An 18,144-nucleotide genomic window follows, 5' to 3' on the forward strand; every position below is an offset into this window, starting at 1 on the left:
ATACAAACCTGGGAATGTTGCAGTCACATGACAATAGTGTTGAGCAGACACCCGAGGGAGTAGCTCCATTCTGAACTCTATATTCCTTTAAAATAGCAGCCATACACTTCTGAAAAATTTGCCTTAATTGATTAGAGCCGTGAATGGATAAATTAGTACATAGAAATTCCTGTGAGATGCCAGTAAAATCGTAGAGTGCCAAGAGAGACGTAGTGTACTCAAATTCAAGATGGCCACTGATGGGGAACTAATTATTTTCACTATTCCAACATCTATCTCAAGATGAATTACAACAAACTCTACCAGTGTCAGGTAGAAAGGAAATCTCTTGTAATGTGGCAGCTGTACGAAACTACAGTCATCTACTGATGAAATCAAGAACAGTCTGGATTTACACACTAATAAAATTATGGAGGCAGAAAATCGACCATTGTGTCTGGGAAAACCTGACCGAGACTCTAGGCTTTGAAATCACAAAATGTGAAATTATTAGAAAGAGTTGAATTGTGGCAGCAGAAACAGTATTAGGTTAGTGGGCTTGCTAGAAACGATCAAAGGCTGGGATTTAATGCAGAATGTGGGACCCTAGTTGACTAAAATAATAGGCTCAAGCCTGAGAATCTCCTGGTGAAGGTGGAGCAAGTATACAGATTTGGAAGCCTTAGAAAAGGTAACAAACAGCCCAGGGTTGTATTAGCATGAATTCTCAATTTCGCTGATAAAAGTAAAATCTGTCATACATTTGGAAGAGCAAAAACCTTGAATACAAAGATAGTAAACTATTGCTGTCCCAAGACATTTCCTTGAAAGTGGCTGAGAGTTGAAAGGCAATGGCATCACACTGTACAGATTTAGTGAAATGTGGAATAAAATTTATATTGCAATTTCCAGCCCAAGTAAAAAATATATCATACTGTAGAGAAGAAATTGTGATTTTTGAGGAACCAGACAAAATTAATTCATGGTCAGCTTAGGCCTCTGGGCTGAATTTATTAGAAAAGGTGTAATTTTTTTTTTTCAATTTATACTTTATTAAATTTCTCATAAATTATTCAATGAAAAGAAAGTAAGAATTCTAGGTTACCATATCTTCAGTTTACAAAACCAAAAAAGAAAAATAAAATCTATACACATTCCCATTATTAAGTCCACATAATGGGGAGCTTACCTTTAAGAAAACAAAACAATAAATCATAATATCTTATGAAATTCAGGAGATTCATCATTTTAACCAGTTTACAATCTATCCATTTTCAGGCTAATTACAATGCCTTCAACTACCTTTATCTATAAGAAAGGTTTCTAGATGAGAAGGCTCTAAGAAAATAAACTTATTTTTTGTAGTGTAATGATACACTTGCAAGGAAATTTAAGAAAAAATGTGGCCCCTAGGGCCAACACTCTCTGTTTCATCGAAAGAAATTGTTTCCTTCTCATCTGTGTGTTCCTTGATACATCGGGGAATACTTGAACTAATTTACCACAGAACATAAAACTTTTGTTTTTAAAGTATTTTTGTAGGATCAGATTTTTATCCTGTTCTAATACAAAGGTCACTATCAAAGTTGCCCTAGTGGGAATTTCATCTTCGGAAGCCTCTAAAAAAGATGTTAAATTTGGGCTGTTAGCTACTAACACATCCATTTCACCTTCTGGGGCTAGCCCTTCTCTTCTAGAATTAGATAAATAATATATCTTTGATAAGAGCACTTCAGTTGAAATACATAATATCTCTTTAACATATTTTTTAAATAACTCTTGCGCGGATAATAATCTTGTATAGGGAAAATTAAAAAAACATAAGTTTTTCCTTCTCAAATTATTTTCCAACCCCTCCATATTTTTATATATCAACAAAGAGTCTTTCACAAAGGTGGCCCCTGCAGTCTGTAATGCAGTTATCTGAGAATTCAATACAACATTTGTTGCTTCAATATGATCTATTCTTTTTCCATGGTCGTCAAGTTTCCCTTTAATTTCATTAGAGAAAGCGGGAGCCTTGCTGAGGAGAGCCGTACCTGCAGGGGAACGAGGGCTAACTGGATTGAGCTGGTGAGCTGTGAGAACTGTCTCCCGCCCCTGCCTGACGTTATCTGTGCCTGACACCAGCTGTGTGTATTTAAAGAGCTGCACAGATACAGAGACCGGGAGCCTTGCTGAGGAGAGCCGTACCTGCAGGGGAACGAGGGCTAACGGGATTGAGCTGGTGAGCTGTGAGAACTGTCTCCCGCCCCTGCCTGACGTCATCTGTGCCTGACACCAGCTATGTGTATTTAAAGAGCTGCACGGCTTGGAGGAAATGTTTTGAGGAGGAAGTGCCCTTCTCTCTGAATGGGGAAAAAGCGGAAAATGAAGCTAGTAACATCAACTCCGGTGGCGAAAGAGTTAAGAGGTCCGATGGACACACATTTAGTGCGAAGGGTGAGTCAAACCTCTAAAGAGGGCTCCTCAAGATTTATCTCCTTAGTCAGGGGCTACTGCTAGTCCTGCCCAAGGCCAGTTATCCATTAGTACCTCAGGAAGTGTGGGGGTAAATACTTTAAATACCCCCACCCTGGGAGAAGTAATAACATCTAAAGATAGAGAGAAGAAATCTCAGGAACAGACTGCAGTCAGTTCTGGAAGAGTAGAGGAAAAGGTGACTGTGTCAGATCCAGAGAATATATCTCTCGTAGATATCTGGAAGGCAATTACAAATATGGAAAGGAGATTATCCCAGTCCATGGCCCAATCTACAGAAAATGTGTAATTTAAACTTCCCTGTTAATTTCTTTTCCTTTAGTCAGGCCAGACCAGTCCAAATAAGTGGGTTGTGTTCCCCCTACTAGCAAATAAAGACAGAGGGGAAAAAAACTCAAAGCTGATTTCACTCCCCCTATTGGGTCTGGTACTGCCTTCAGCTCTTCAGTATCCTATGTCAAAGCTAAGACAACTGAAGGCAATTGTTTTGGTTTCCTGCCATCACAATTTAAAATCTGATGCAACTAGGAACCTTCATTCTCACAGGACAAGCAGGATGGTAGTCCTCACATATGGGTGACATCATCAGGATGGAGCCCAATCACGGAAAACTTCTGTCAAAGTTTCCAGAACTTTGACTAGCCCCTACTGGGCATGCCCAGCATGGCACTAACCCTGAAGCCAGCAGGGGTCCCCCTTCAGTCTTCTTTTTTCCGCGCAGCAGTAGCCTTGTGGTTTAGGAGCTCTGAAGAGATTCCTGACAGGAATTTTCCTCACGGAATTAATTTAACTTAACTAGCCCCACAGGGGTCCCTCCTCTAACTTTTCTCAGGCCGCGGTACTCCGGTAAGTTTTTTGACCGTCTTCCGTCGAGTACCATCGAGTTTGGCCCTTGCGGCCTACTGACCGTTGACCGTACCGCGGCTCGATTTTTTTCTATGGCCATGGTGTCGGGGTTTCGTCGGTGCCCGGACTGTACTCGCACCATGTCTATCACAGACCCTCATGGAGTCTGTGTAATGTGTTTAGGCCGTGAACATGATGTCCTGACTTGCACCAAATGTGCCCTCATGACACCAAAAGGTCACAAAGCCAGAATGGAGAAGATGGAACTCCTCTTTCGTGCTCAGACCCCAACGCTGTCCATCGCATCAACGTCATCGGAACCGGCACCGTCGACGTCGCAACAGCATCGTCCGCCATCGACGTCTTCACGGCCATCGACGCCCGCTACTCCCCCTCAGGATCGAGGGGATCACAGGGAGAAACATCGCCATCGCCATCGTAGGACTCGGAATGTCGAGGGAGCGAAATCATCGACCTCGCCACCGTCCGAGCCACCGTCGAAGAAGCCCCGTCCAGGAAAGGCACCGACCATTCCTGCGACCGGTTCACCAAGGCCACCCTCACCCAATCGGGGTTTGGGAGTCGCCATTCCGCCTGTAAAGGTGGTCCCTCACTGTGCCTCTGCCTCCCTCTTCTGTTCCGGAGCTGGGGCTGCTTGCTCCAGGTCTCCGAGAAGAACTGGACTGGCTGGTTCAGGAGGCCATCGACAAGGCGATGCAACGGCTCCAGGTTCCTCCGACACTGGCACCGAGGGTGGAACCGGTCACCGACCCGATTGCAGCAGCGCTGGCACCGCTGCTATCCCGGATGGAGGCGCTCATGACCGCCCTTCCACCGGTGGTTCCTGGGTCTCCGATGGCTCTGGTGCCCTCCCCTTTGACAACTTCATCGGGAGGAGAAACACCGTTCCACATTCCTCCATCGGGAGTTCTGCCTCAGCCATCGATGCCAATTCGTCCCTCGCCACCGATTCATCCATTGTGCCGATACATCCATCGGCGCCGTCGATGCCGGCACCAATGCCTTCTGCACCATCTTCGATGCCCCCGGTGATTCCTCCGATTTTTTTCGGAGCCTCGACCGGGTCCTTCAGGTATCCAACCCCCTTCTCGTCTTACAGGTCAGTCTGCTGATCCTTATGACACCTGGGGTGATGATACTTCCACAGACACCAATGACTTACCTTCACCACCTTCTCCTACCGAAAGTAGAAAGCGTTCTCCTCCAGAGGACCTTTCTTTCATTAATTTTGTGAAGGAAATGTCTGAGTTGGTCCCTTTTCAACTTCAGACGGAACAGGGTGATAGGCACCAGATGATGGAGTTGCTCCAATTCCTGGATGCCCCCAAAGTGATCACTTCTATTCCTATTCATCAAGTTCTTCTTGACCTCCTCAAAAAGAACTGGGAGAACCCTGGATCCATTGCTCCAGTACACAGAAAGGCTGACACTACCTATTAGTGCAGTCAGCCCCTAGCTTTCAAAATCTCAGCTCGACCACCACTCAGTTGTGGTAGAGTTGGCTCAAAAGAAGGCAAAAAGGTCGAAGCCTTACTCATCTACCCCACCTGTTAAGGAGCACAAGTTCCTAGACAATATTGGTCGACGAGTGTTCCAAGGGGCCATGCTCATCTCCCGAATTGCGGCTTACCAACTTTATATGACCCAATATAATAGGGTCATTTTCAAGCAGATACAGGACTTCTCTGAAACCCTGCCTGAACAATTCCAAGACCAGCTTCAAACCCTTGTAAACAAGGGTTTTGAGGCAGGAAAACATGAGATTAGGACATCTTATGATATCTTCGACACCTCTACTAGAGTGTCTGCAGCTGCTATTTCGGCAAGACGATGGGCCTGGCTGAAATCTTCTGACCTTCGCCCAGAAGTACAAGACCGGCTATCTGACCTACCATGTGTAGGAGACAATCTGTTCGGTGAACAGATCCAGCGAATGGTGGCTGAATTAAAGGACCATCATGAGACCTTTAAACAGCTTTCATCAATACCTTCTGACTTCTCCTTAAGACAGCCCTTCAGGAAGGACTCTAAGAAGTTGTTCTACCATCCGAGGAAGGCCTATCCTCCTCCAGCAAGGTCCCGAACTACGAGACCTTATCAAAAGTCTCAACCTCGCCAAATCCGAAAGCAAAAATCACAAGCAGCTTCCCAGGCTGGGCCTGCTTCAGGTTTTTGACTTCCACTTGGAGAGCAGCAGCCTTATTCCTCTGCCAAGCATACCAGTAGGAGGTCGATTACGCCACTTTTACAACATGTGGCAATCAATTACAACCGACCAATGGGTGCTAGCAATCATTGCTCAGGGTTACCACCTGAACTTTCTCACTCTGCCACCGAACTCACCACCTCTGCAGACGTGGGAGACATCCGACCACTCTATCCTTCTGGATCAGGAGATTTCCCTCCTTCTCCAGTCAAAAGCAATAGAACCTGTCCCACTCTTGCAGCAAGGCCTAGGGTTCTATTCCCGGTACTTTCTGATCCCCAAAACATCCAGGGGAGTTCGTCTTATGCTTTCCTTGTGGAATGCATCTGTTCTTAATGAAACCTCCCCTCCTTGTCCTCAGCATTTACTTTGTCAGCTTAGTTATCTTACTTATTCTTGTAGAGAGAAAGAAAAATGGACTAATTCTGGGCCTGCGTGCTCTCAACAATTACCTCCAGCGGGAAAAGTTCAAGATGGTAACCTTGGGGTCGCTTCTACCTCTTCTACAAAGAGGAGACTGGCTCTGCTCTCTGGACCTCCAGGATGCATACACACACATTGCGATAACTCCTACTCATCGCAAATACCTCAGGTTTTTAGTAGGCCCTATGCACTATCAATACCGAGTGCTTCTGTTGGGCCTAGCATCTGCTGGAAGGGCGACATAACCCAGGATCTGGACTGATCTGTGGTACTACAGGAACGAAAATTAGCAGGTAAGGAATAATTTTCTTTAACAATTCCAAAACATCAACAGCATTCAACGTGTACATGCCATTATACAAAACCCCCTCCTTTTTCTTAAGTACCCATGCCACCCCTTATACAGCCTAAATTTGCAGATCAGGGAAACTGCACCACGAGTCTTCACCAAATGCCTCGTGGTTGTCGCAGCTTTCCTCAGGAAACAAGGTGTTCACGTCTACCCCTATCTGGACGACTGGTTAATCAGGGCTCCAACCCAGCAGGCCGCTCGGTCATCCCTCGATTTGACCCTACACACTCTAATTTCTCTAGGATTTCTCGTCAACTACGGAAAATCCTATTTAGTCCCATCTCAAACCTTGTCGTTCATTGGGGCAGACTTGGACACCTTGCAGGCAAAAGCCTTTCTACCTCAACAACGAGCGTTAACACTTGTGTCTGTTGCTCACCAGTTGCAGTCTCAACATACAGCAACGGCTCGCCAATTCCTCGTCCTTATGGGACACATGGCATCCTCAGTCCATGTCACACCACCAGGGTCTGGACTGATCCGGGTACGTACAGGGAAAAGAAAATTATTCCTTACCTGCTAATTTTTGTTCCTGTAGTACCACGGATCAGTCCAGATGCCCACCCTAAAGATAAGAATCTATTGGGGTTCCGGGTGTCGGAGTGACTAGCGGCTCGCTTACTCAGCTCAGGTTATTCAGTACTGTTCGGCAGAGTGCTGATCGTTCTTTTTGCAAGTTGATGTTTCTGGATGTTTGGTTCCTTGTTCCAGGTTACCAGTTTTTGTTGTTGAATATCTTGCTCCATCCACTACATTCTTTCTTGCTTTGATATACTCTATACTGAGGGGACGCAGAGAGTGCACCTGCTTATAAGTGGGTGTCCTTTCAGTTTTTGCTCTGACTCCATCTGCTGGAAGGGGGACATAACCCAGGATCTGGACTGATCTGTGGTACTACAGGAACGAAAATTAGCAGGTAAGGAATAATTTTCTTTAACAATTCCAAAACATCAACAGCATTCAACGTGTACATGCCATTATACAAAACCCCCTCCTTTTTCTTAAGTACCCATGCCACCCCTTATACAGCCTAAATTTGCAGATCAGGGAAACTTCATACCCTCACTTGGGTAAACCATCTTATGTCAGGATATGGACAACCCACACAGCTAGACTCATTAAGTTAGTGAAGAGTTATGCATAGGCTGTGATTTCAACCACTTTCGAACGGGGACCATATTAGATCATATTTAGCTAATCGATCATATCTTATTGCTGAGATCCTTTCCATGCCCCGGATACCCATTAATCTTTTAACTACCAGTGTTCTTGGGGGCAGTTCTCCATGAGACCACCACGCTGCCACCACTTGACGGGCAGCCGTAGCATCAAAACTGATAAATTGACATTGGGGTGGTGATTTGTTATTCTCAGATATCCTCAAAATCAGACCTCTAATTGAGAGAATACCGCACAGCCCAGAATTTCTGTAAGCAATTGCCTTATCCCAAGCCAGAACTTCTGTATTACTTCACCTGTCCACCATACATGGAAAAAAGTGCCTACCGACTGGCAGTGGCGCCAGTACCCTGCAGCCAGTTTAACAAGATATAGATACCATCTATATAGTAATTTGTACCCATTTTCAATCATGGAGATGGCCCCTGTATTTTTCCCTAACCTCTGAAAACAATCATCCCATTGTGATTTATCCCATTTGAAATCAATTTAGGTGGCTTATGAGTCATCGTGCATAAGCCCTCAAATAGAGAAGCCCCTTTCAGTAATTCTTGTTTAACTTCTTTTGCATTGAGAAAGTGCTGCAGTTGGGCATATGCCAAGAAATCCTTATGTGATATATCATACATAGTCTGACGTTCTGAAAAAGGTACCACCGAGCCCGCTGTCCACACTTGGCCCACTTTCCTGAGGCCCTTCTCTTCCCATTTTTTAAAGACCTCATATTCCCTGCCAATTGAAAAACCTCCCGGATACCTAATCAATGAAGGGGAAAAAAGCCCCCTCTTTCCCTACTAACTTTGTCTGCCACTTCATCCATAGTATAAGTGTACATCTCAATAAGGGAAGTGCATTCAACTCCCCAGCATTTGGCAGTTTTCATCCCCAGAATAAGCATATTATACGGGTAGGGCCCAGTATGGTTTGTGCAATATTCATCCATTGCTTCTTATGCCGTTCAATGTGACATTCCACAACTGTCTGTAATTGGGAAGCTATATAATAATGCCAATATACTGGGGACACCAAGGCTGCCTGTTGCTTTTGCTCTGTATAGAACCTTTCTTGCAATCCTAGGGGGACGCCTTCTCCATTTAAATGAAAAAACCTGTTGTAAAGCTTTTAAACGTGCATCTGATGGAACACACGGCAATAACTGGAACAAGTAGTTGAGCCTGGGTAAAGAGTTAATCTTGATCCTGCTATCCTGCCCATCCATGAGAACTGAAATCTATCCCATTTACTTAAATCTGATTTGAGTGAGTGAAATTGAGTCTCATAGTTAGCTTTAAATAGATCCTGTTGGTTCAATACAATATTTACCCCTAGATAGCGAACTGGTCCCTTTGCCTATTTGAAAGAATAGGCATGTTTTAACTTAGTGCATTGGGCTAGCATCAAGCAAATAGTTAAAATTTCTGATTTGTCTGTTTACCCGAAAGCCCAGATACCTTCCCGAACTCCTCCAACTCTCTAGCCACTTCTGAAAGGGAAGTATTGGGGGCGGTTAAAGTAAAAATGATTTCATCCGCGTACAACGAAATTTTATATTGTTGCTTTCCGATGCCCACTCCCTGAATTCCCAAAGATTGTCTAACTCTTTCTGCTAAAGGTTCCACACTCAGGGCAAACAGTAGGGGTGAAAGTGGGCACCCTTGTCTCGTTCCTCATTTAATAGGAAAGAGACAAGTATAATTTCCACTTATTTTTAAGTATGCTAAGGGTTCCCAATTTATAATTCTTGTACCCATCCCAAAAAATGAACGCCCACCCCCATTTTTTCCATTACTGCAAACAGAAAGGGCCAGTGTACTCTGTCAAAGGCTTTTAAGATCAAGGTTGATCAGTGAAATGGGATGGTAAAACCCACTTAGTGGCACATCCTTACCAGGTTTAGGAAGAACAGTGATCCCTGCCAGATTTCCAAAGGGCAACAACCTTCCGCCCTCCCTAATAGAATTAAACATATGCATCAGAGGTGTGGCCAAAATTCCCACATATGTTTTGTAAAGCAACAGGATAAAGCCATCCATCCCTGGAGCTTTTCCGGATTTCAGATCTTTTATAGCTCCTTTCACTTCTATTAAGGAGATGGGCTGGCCAAGCATCTCCTGAGCATTGGAGGGTAACACCGGAATATATACTTCCGTATATCCATCTGGGACGAGATGGTCTCTGTCTCATACAAAGTATAAAACTGCACAAAACGGTCCTCAATAGCCTTGGCATCTGTTTGGAGTTGGCCCTGGGCATCCTTAATGCGATATATATGAGCTTTGGATCATTGGCCTTTAAGTTTATGAGCTAATAACTTACTCGGTTTATCCCCATACTCGTAATATTCTTGTTTAACTAAATCTAAATGATATGCTATTGCCTCTGCATCCAGATCTCTCAAACCTGCCTGCACCTCATCTAAAGTTTTCATAGGGATTGATCCAGGGTGCTGTTTATGGGCCTTCTCCAGATTTTGTAGTTTATGATCCAACACCTTTCGTTTCTTCTCCTTTTCCTTTTTATGATAGGACCCCAGGCTAATTAAGTATCCTCGAATTGTGGCTTTTAAGCGCTCCCATATTGATAGGGGTGAGGTTTCTGCCCCTGCATTGATATTAAGATACTCCTCTAAATGTTTTTGATCCTTCATCTTGAATTCCTTAATTTTAAGAAGTGTCATTAAGCTTTCAGTACTTTTTGCCTTCACCCAAATCAATCTGCTCCATTTCCCACCATATAGGAGCATGATCAGACCATGTTACGCACTCTATATTCACCTGTCTGGTTTTGGAGACCAATTCTCTCTATATAAGAAAATAGTCTAGGTGTGAGTATGAGTTATGAATTCTAGAATAGAAGGTATAATTTCTGCTGGCGGGGTATTTTGTTCTCCATATATCTACCCGTTGCCAGATTTCTGTCAGATGTTTTAAGGACAACCTATCTCTCTTTGAAACTCCCATCATCCCCGAAGAAGTATCAAGATTAGACATACCTACCATATTGAAATCTCCCCCCACAACCATGTAACTGTCTTTAAGTGACAGCAGCTTTTCCCTGATCTCATCCAAAACCCGTCTTTGATCTATATTTGGGCAATATACATTTACCAAGATGAATCTCATGTTATTAATGTCTACATGTAATTTCAGTTAGCGACCTGAAATATCAGGTCGAATCTCTCGAACCTGAACTCCTACGGAAGGTGCAAAAAGTATACTCACCCTGCTGTATTTACTCGTTGGGGTATAGGATGCAAAATACTGCTGGGGAAATGCTTTAGATGCTAGCAAACATTCGTCCCTGCATACATAGTATTGACGGTGGTAATCGAGAGAGCTCTTTGAACAGCAGCTGCCACTTAAACGGTGAGTTGAGACCCTTCATATTTAGTGAAACAAACTTAAGCCTAGCCATTGAAAACTTTCCCTAAAAACCTCTTTTCCCTGAAATCCTGATACCTCCACCCCAAATATATCCTGATTAATAAATTCTTACTCTTTCCGCTTAATCTTTCCCCGCCCCCCACCCTCAGTTACTCAACCCAGTATTTGTGTTCGCCATATCAGCGGCTAGCCCTACCCTGAGAAAGTGAGTCATCCCTCTTCTCTCCCTCTATATTTTACCCACCACATCCTGTCTTTTTTCCCTTTTTCCCATAAGAAGTGTTACCATAAATGCGGATGCAATGTATGCTACGCTCCTATAAGGTCTTATGTCGCCAATATCTGCCTGCTAAGCACAGTTCAAACCCAGTGTCCCAAAGGAACAGCTGTAAAACCTTCAAAATAAACATATTAGCCATATAACATTTGCCTGACAAGTTCCTGAAGAAATAGTTCAAGTGAGGAGGTGTTCCTGGGGTCTCGTTGGCTCCGATTGTTGATTGCGATGTTGCTTCCGCAGATTTCCTTCTAAGACAGCAGCCCCCTTTGCCTGCCGCTGCCATTTCGGCTGCTCCTGCAGAAGCTGTTCAGTGACTCGTTTCTTTTCGCCTGTTGAAATCGTGAGTCCAGCCGCCTCCATAATGGGCGCCGCTTCTTCCAGTGATTTCACCTTTGATGTAACTCCACTGATGGTGAAAGCGAGGCCCCAAGGGTAAAGCAGCGGTACTTATGCCTCTCCTTCCGTAGTATGGTTGTTAATGGTAGCATGTCTCTCCGTCTTTTCAAGGTGGCCGGCGAAAGATCATTATAGAAGAAGAGCTCATGCCCCTCCCATTCAACTCTGACCAACTTATGTGTAGCCTTCATAATCGCCTCTAGTCAAAAAGAAAAACTGTGCATACACAAAACAATGCCTCTCGGCGCATTCCTAGGTGTAGCCTCCAGAGCCCTGTGAGCTCTTTCAATTACTATCAGAGAGAGGTGATCTTCCTCTGCAGATGCTGACACCGCCTTTAGCACTGCCTCACATACTGGCATTTGCTGTGTGATTAGTGGCACATTTGCGCATCCTCGGGAAGGTCTCTTATGCGTAGGTTATTTCGGCGCATTCTATTTTCTATATCTTCTAATTTTAACGCTGCCTCATCTTGAACGCGACTGATCTCTTGTTGTGCTGACAACAGGGATTTAATATTGGAGGCATGTTCCTCCTGTTGCCCTTCCATTTTTTCAACCCTTTTGCCGAGATCCAGGATATCTGCGCATATATCAGACAAGGCCCCCCAGAATTCCTCCTTAAGGGTCCTGATTTCCATCTTTAGGTCTTGAAACCACGTTTGGAAATCACGGTTTATCCTCCGTCTCTGGAACTGCCATCGCTGGCTCTAATATAGTCTCCTCGCTTGCTGGCTCCGCCATGGGTGTTAAACTCACCCAAAGCCACGAATCTCGATCCGCCAGCATCATAGGAATATCTTTGCAGATCCACCGCCTTTTTCTGGAGAGACATGATATCCAGCGATTTAGGCTAACTCGCCATACCTTTAGTATTGCTCTTTGTGCAGGAAAGACCGGGATTATATCTTAAAATGTGAGGGAGGGTGACTGAGAGAGTTTTCAAGTGGCCATCTTAGGCGAATGATGTCACTTCCTCCCAACAAAATCTTTTCTTCTCTACTTTGTTTTCTTTTCTCCCCTGGAGCCTTGGGTTTCTCTCTGTGCTCAGTTTAGAGAGAAATCCCACTTCTGATACCATGTGTGGCACAGTAAATGAACGGACAAGGCTTCTTTGAATACTTTTATTTACAGTGCACATGAAACCACAGCTTATCTGCTTACCTTCAGCAGTAATTACAGTAGCAATCACCATTCACATACAGGATTCACCTTAGGTCAATAATGTATACAGGAGCTGCCTTCTCCTGGACCTGGTCTGTTGATCCCAGGTAGGTTCTGCCTCTTAACTCCCCAGCTGAGTCCTGCTCACAAAACTCTTCCTGACCAGCAGGGTCTTGCCCCCAGAGCTCACTCCCTCTCTGGGGATTTAAGGTAGACCAGGTATCCAGCCTGGTCCTGCACAAGTTAAGGGGTAGGAAGGCCACATCTTCACAGCATGTAATGATTTACTGTTAATGTACTTGTGATTTGCTATGTATTTGTTTTATTATGTTTATATATATATATATATATATATATATATATATTTACTGTTACTATTTTGTATTGTAACATGCATTTGAGTGCTAGTTTCACCAGCTGACAGGTGTGCTCCAAATCTGAAATTATAATTCTAATTCTTTTCTTTCCACAACAGTAGAGCATGATGAACTGCGAGAAATCTTTAATGACATCAGCAGTAGCAGTGAGGATGACGAGGACGAGGGAGATCATCATGACGATGAAGATCTTAATATCTTGGACACAGAGGAAGACGTGGACAGGCAACTGCAGGACAAGCTGAGTGATTCAGATGGACTGCAGCAAGAGAAAGAGGGAACAAACCAGATTGGTGAGAGAGGGCCATGGACGGAGGGGTGGGGAGGGGGAGAGGGCCACAATATGGAGGAATCTGTCTGTAGCAGGTGGAATGCAATCATAAAGGCATAGTAAAGAACTCTAAAATAGGAGTAACCTTCAGCATCAAGATAAGGAGGGAACTGGCCAGACCTGAGGGTCACAGAATAAAAGGAAAAGGGATACGGCCTCAGGTAATTAAGAGTAAAACTGGGTGTAAAGAAATGTCTAGCAGCAAGAGGATTTGAGGGAATAAATCAGACCATGGGGGGGAGGGGGGGGACACATTGCCCATAGAGATCCCACAAGTATAGAAGCTTTTCAAAATAAAAATAAATAAAAATAAGGTAAATCTAGGTGATTAGTAGGTATAGCGAAGAGAGTGTGGGTTAATTAAATTAAATGTTAAAAGGTCAGGATACCAAACTTCTATAACTCCTGGCAAGCCTTCTGCTTTGTCTGTTCCAGTCTTGGAATTCCAGAAGCAGGTGGAGAACCTTCAAAGGAAATTGCAGGAGACCCAGGAGCGGAGGAAGCGACAGGAAGATCTCATCATGAAAGTGGAAAACCTAGCTCTGAAGGTGCGTATTCTTGGCTGCCTAGATCACTCTCAAAGATATCCTGTAGTCATAGAGCCCGAGAAGTAGCATTTCTGCTATGACCTTGCTGCTGGGGTCATTTCTGGTTCAGCACTGGAAATAGCTAGACAATGAATGTAGGTCCAGGGCAGTAAGAATCCATCTTTCAGAACCAAACCATAATCTGGTGATGTGACTGAGCCCAGCTCCAGAATCCTGGGTATTTTAGGAGTATACAGTAGTTTATGCAGAATAAACTGTAGGCAGGTGAAGAATCTGAATCTCGATCTGGATCAGGGTCAGAATTTGCTGTGCAGATAGAGATCCCTTCCCAAGCATCTGCTGCAAGTCAGAGCTAGTGGCAGGATCTGATTCAGAGTACTCTCCCCAGCAGAGATGAAGTCATAGCTGCTGGACCAACAGAGTGTAGGTCCCACTATATTAATCTTTCTGTGGTTTAGTAACTCCTGCACCCACAGAGCCCTACTGGATGAGGGGCACACATTGTAGTGTTCCAGCATATGTGACAGAAGCAGAGGATGGCAGCTGGGTTTTGTTCTCATGGGAAAGCCAGCCTAATTAGCTGTTTCTGACAGGTGTTTGCTGTGTTTTCATTTTTATGTTTGTATTTGTTTGACTGCCTCATTATACTCATGCAAAACTCGCAATGCTTCCTTTCACAAGCTCTGTCTAAACCAAGATAATAAACTACAAAATTCCAAAAATGAAAACCCCCACCCCAAATCCCATGTCATAAGTAGTAATGAGAACATAAGAAATTGCCATATCGGGTCAGACCAAGGGTTCATCAAGCTCAGCATCCTATTTCCAACAGTGGAAAATCCAGGCTACAAGTACCTGGCATGTACCCAAACACTAAGTAGATCCCATGCTACTGATACCAGTAATAACAGTGGCTATTCTTTAAAACAGCTTGATTAATAGCAGTTAATGGACTTCACCATGAACTTATCTAAAACCTTTTTTTAAACCCAGCTACACTAACGACACTAATCACATCCTCTGGCAACAAATTCCAGAGCTTAATTGTACGCTGATTGGAAAAATTTTCTTTAAGTTTTAAATATGCTACTTGTTAACTTCATGGAGTGCCTCCTAGTCCTTCTAATATCTGAAAGATTAAATAACCAATTCACATCTACCCATTCTAGACCTCTCATGATTTTAAAGACCTCTATCATATCCCCCTCAGCCTCTCTTCTCCAAGCTGAACAGCCCTAACCTCTTTAGTCTTTTCTCATAGGGGAGTTGTTCCATCCCCTTTATCATTTTGATCACCCTTCTTTGTACCTTCTCCATCGCAACTATATCTTTTTTGAGATGTGGTGACCAGAATTGTACACAGTACTTAAGGTACGGTCTCACCATGGAACGACAGAGGCATTATGACATTTTCCGTTTTATTCACCATTCCCTGTACGTACCCGGATCATTCCAGACTCCTGGGTTTATGCATCCGGGCCAGCAGATGGAGACAGAAAATTTAACTGACACTGCTTGATAAGCACTGGTGCCACCTGTAGTTCCCCAGTATTTCTCTGTCTCCAGCAGATGATGGCTGGTGCATTCACCTGCAGTTTCTGGTGATTTTTCAATCTTTTTTTCTTTTTCTGTTTCTTTGTCTCAGGAGCATTTCTTCCAGGGGTCGGGTTCCCTGGGGGAACCCTTCCCTGTTTAGTTGAGGTGGACAAGTTGGAGGTCGGTGACCTTTTTGTATGCTCGCTCTGGCTTCCATCCGTGAGGTGCAAATCTGGTGGTCCAGATCCCTCCCTTCACGAGGCTGCCTAGGTGGCTTTCAGCTCGGGGCAGCTGCTTTTTGTTTTTAGGGCTCTCCTAGCTTTCAGGCTGAGCTGAAGTTGGACAGCTCTCGTGGCCTTAGAGTAGTGGCCCTGTTATTTTTTTAATTTACAAAAAAAAAAAGTTTCAGCAGGAGGCAGCTTCAGCGGAGCGGTAAGTCTCTCCCGGGCTCTACGGACGGCATTTTCGCTATCGGGTTGGAGTTTTTTGGGGGATGGTCTCGCTGGCCTCTGTGGTTAACCGCGTGCTATGGTTCGCGGTCGGGCCTGCCATATATGTGGCGCTGTTCCTGTCCACCTCAGCCATCTCTCTCTCTGTTCGGTGTGTGTTTCAGGTGCTGAGGGGCCTTCTCTTTCCCCTCCCCCCACAAAACAAAGTGCATCGGGCCTCCTTCCACCGCCCATATGGTTGCTGTCGGGGATGGGGTTTCCCGTGTCGGGCCGTTGGCCACGGCCAGCACAGGAACGGCGATCATTTTAGGTTCCCTGGAAGTCTTAGCAGCGCTTTCAGGGGTGCTGGAGGATTCCACCCCCACCCCCCATGGCTTTCCCCATTGCACCCGGACCCTGTAGGGGGCCAGAGGAGCCTGGATGATGTGCTGCCGGTGGATACAGCTCGGTCGGGGGGTGCTGGGCCAGTGGGGTCTGCTCTCTGCGGTTTCTCCCCAGAATTTATTTTACTGCTCCACCGCGCTTTTTTGGCACAACAGGAAGGGTCAAACCTTCAGCTGGGGGGAATGGCCCCTTCTCCCTCCCCAGCCGTTCAGGTGCCTGGGTCTGGCTCTGTTCGGTCGCAAGGTACTTTGGTCCCCGCGGTGCAGTGCAGCGTTTACTGGGGCCACCGTGGTCGGACGGGGAGACGGGAGGTTCCAGGGGCCCTCAGACTCCTGGGGATACAAGGCTCCCCTTGGAGAGGGTTCCGGCCCCTAATTGTTGGGAAGACGACCCAGATGTTGCAGACCCAGATGCTGCGGATACAGATCCAGGGGACGATGTGGCTGATATGCCAGTGTCCGGGGACGATCCCAAGATTCTTTGTTTCGTCAGGAGGAATTGGCCCCCTTAATTTCACTGGTTTGAAGCTCTCTCAGTTGAATTTGGACCTACATGGGGCGGACCCGGTTCTGGATTGGACTCGTGGTCCTCCTTTGGCCTTTTCTTTCCAGAGGATGGTGGACCAGGAGTGGAGGTCTCCAGACGTGGGATTAAGGGTAGGCCGAGCTATGTCAAAGCTCTGTCCCTTACCCGAGCAGACGTTAGAGCTCTTCGCTATGCTGAAGGTGGACTCTGCGGTATTGGCAGTCACCAAGAAGATGACTAATCCGGTGGCAGGGGTCACAGCTTTAAAGGATGTCCAAGACCGTAAGCTGGAGATTCACCTCAAGGATCTTTGAGGTTTCTGCTTTGAGCTCCAGCTTCATGCAGCGGGCATGCTTGCGTTGGGTGCAGCAGCTGCAAGGGGACCAAGCTGGTCTTGTGGAGCGCTTGGAGGCTTCAGCAGCGTACGTGGCTGACGCATTGTATGGCTTAGTGCGGGCCTCTTTACAGATTATGGCTTCTGTGGTGTTGGCCAGGAGATTATTGTGGTTGCGGCACTGGTTGGCGGATGTTTCGTCCAAATCTCAGTTGAGTTCCCTGCTGTTTAAGGGCCGTCTTTTGTTTGGAGAGGACCTCAAGCAGTTGGTAAAACAGTTAAGGGACAACAAGGTCCACAAGTTGCCAGAGGATAGGCCTGTCCGGACAGTCCTTTCCATCTCAGGCCTGTTTCCATGAAGGCAGAAGGCCTTGATATGCAAGGGGGGCAACAGCCCTGCAGAGGCAGTTTGCAGGCCGTGGTCAGTCCTGGGTGCAGATGTTTCGGGGAGCTCGGAGGCCCTTTAGAGCCCCCTCCAGAGGTGGGGCTCCAGGGGCAAAATCCTCCGAATGAGGTGAGGCCGACCCACTCCATCGTTCCCTTTTTAGGGGGGCGTCTAGCGCTTTTCTACGAGGAGAAGGCCAGTCTCACTCAGGATCTGTGGGTCCTTTCGATCATAAGAGACGGTTATGCTTTAAAATTTGCTCGTCCCATCCGCAACCTCTTTTTGGTCTCCCTTTGCAGCTCGTTGACAAAGCGATGCACAATTCGGGAGACCTTGGACAGTTGTGGGGTTTAGGAGTCGTGGTGCAGGTTCTCCTAGAAGAACGGGGTACTGGGCGGTACTCCGTTTATTTCGTGGTTCCCAAAAAGGAGGACACTTTTCGGCCTATTCTGGACCTAAAAAGGAGTAAATGCTGCGCTGAAAATCCCGAGATTTTGCAAGGAAACCCTAAGGTCGGTGATTGCAGCAGTTCGCAGTCATGAATTCCTAGCTTCCTTGGATCTAAT

The 18,144-nt window shown here is 45.6% G+C and overlaps 1 protein-coding gene across 1 annotated transcript in view; it reads left to right on the forward strand.

Moving 5' to 3' along the window:
• The window catches only part of TAF7L (TATA-box binding protein associated factor 7 like), a 62,996-nt gene that overhangs the window by 34,917 nt on the left and 9,935 nt on the right, over positions 1 to 18,144 (forward strand). The window contains 2 exon segments of the mRNA XM_029607379.1: positions 13,185 to 13,379; positions 13,853 to 13,965. Coding sequence (XP_029463239.1) covers positions 13,185 to 13,379; positions 13,853 to 13,965 — 308 coding nt within the window.

This window comes from Rhinatrema bivittatum, chromosome 6, assembly GCF_901001135.1.
Source record: "Rhinatrema bivittatum chromosome 6, aRhiBiv1.1, whole genome shotgun sequence".
Lineage (NCBI taxonomy): Eukaryota > Metazoa > Chordata > Amphibia > Gymnophiona > Rhinatrematidae > Rhinatrema > Rhinatrema bivittatum.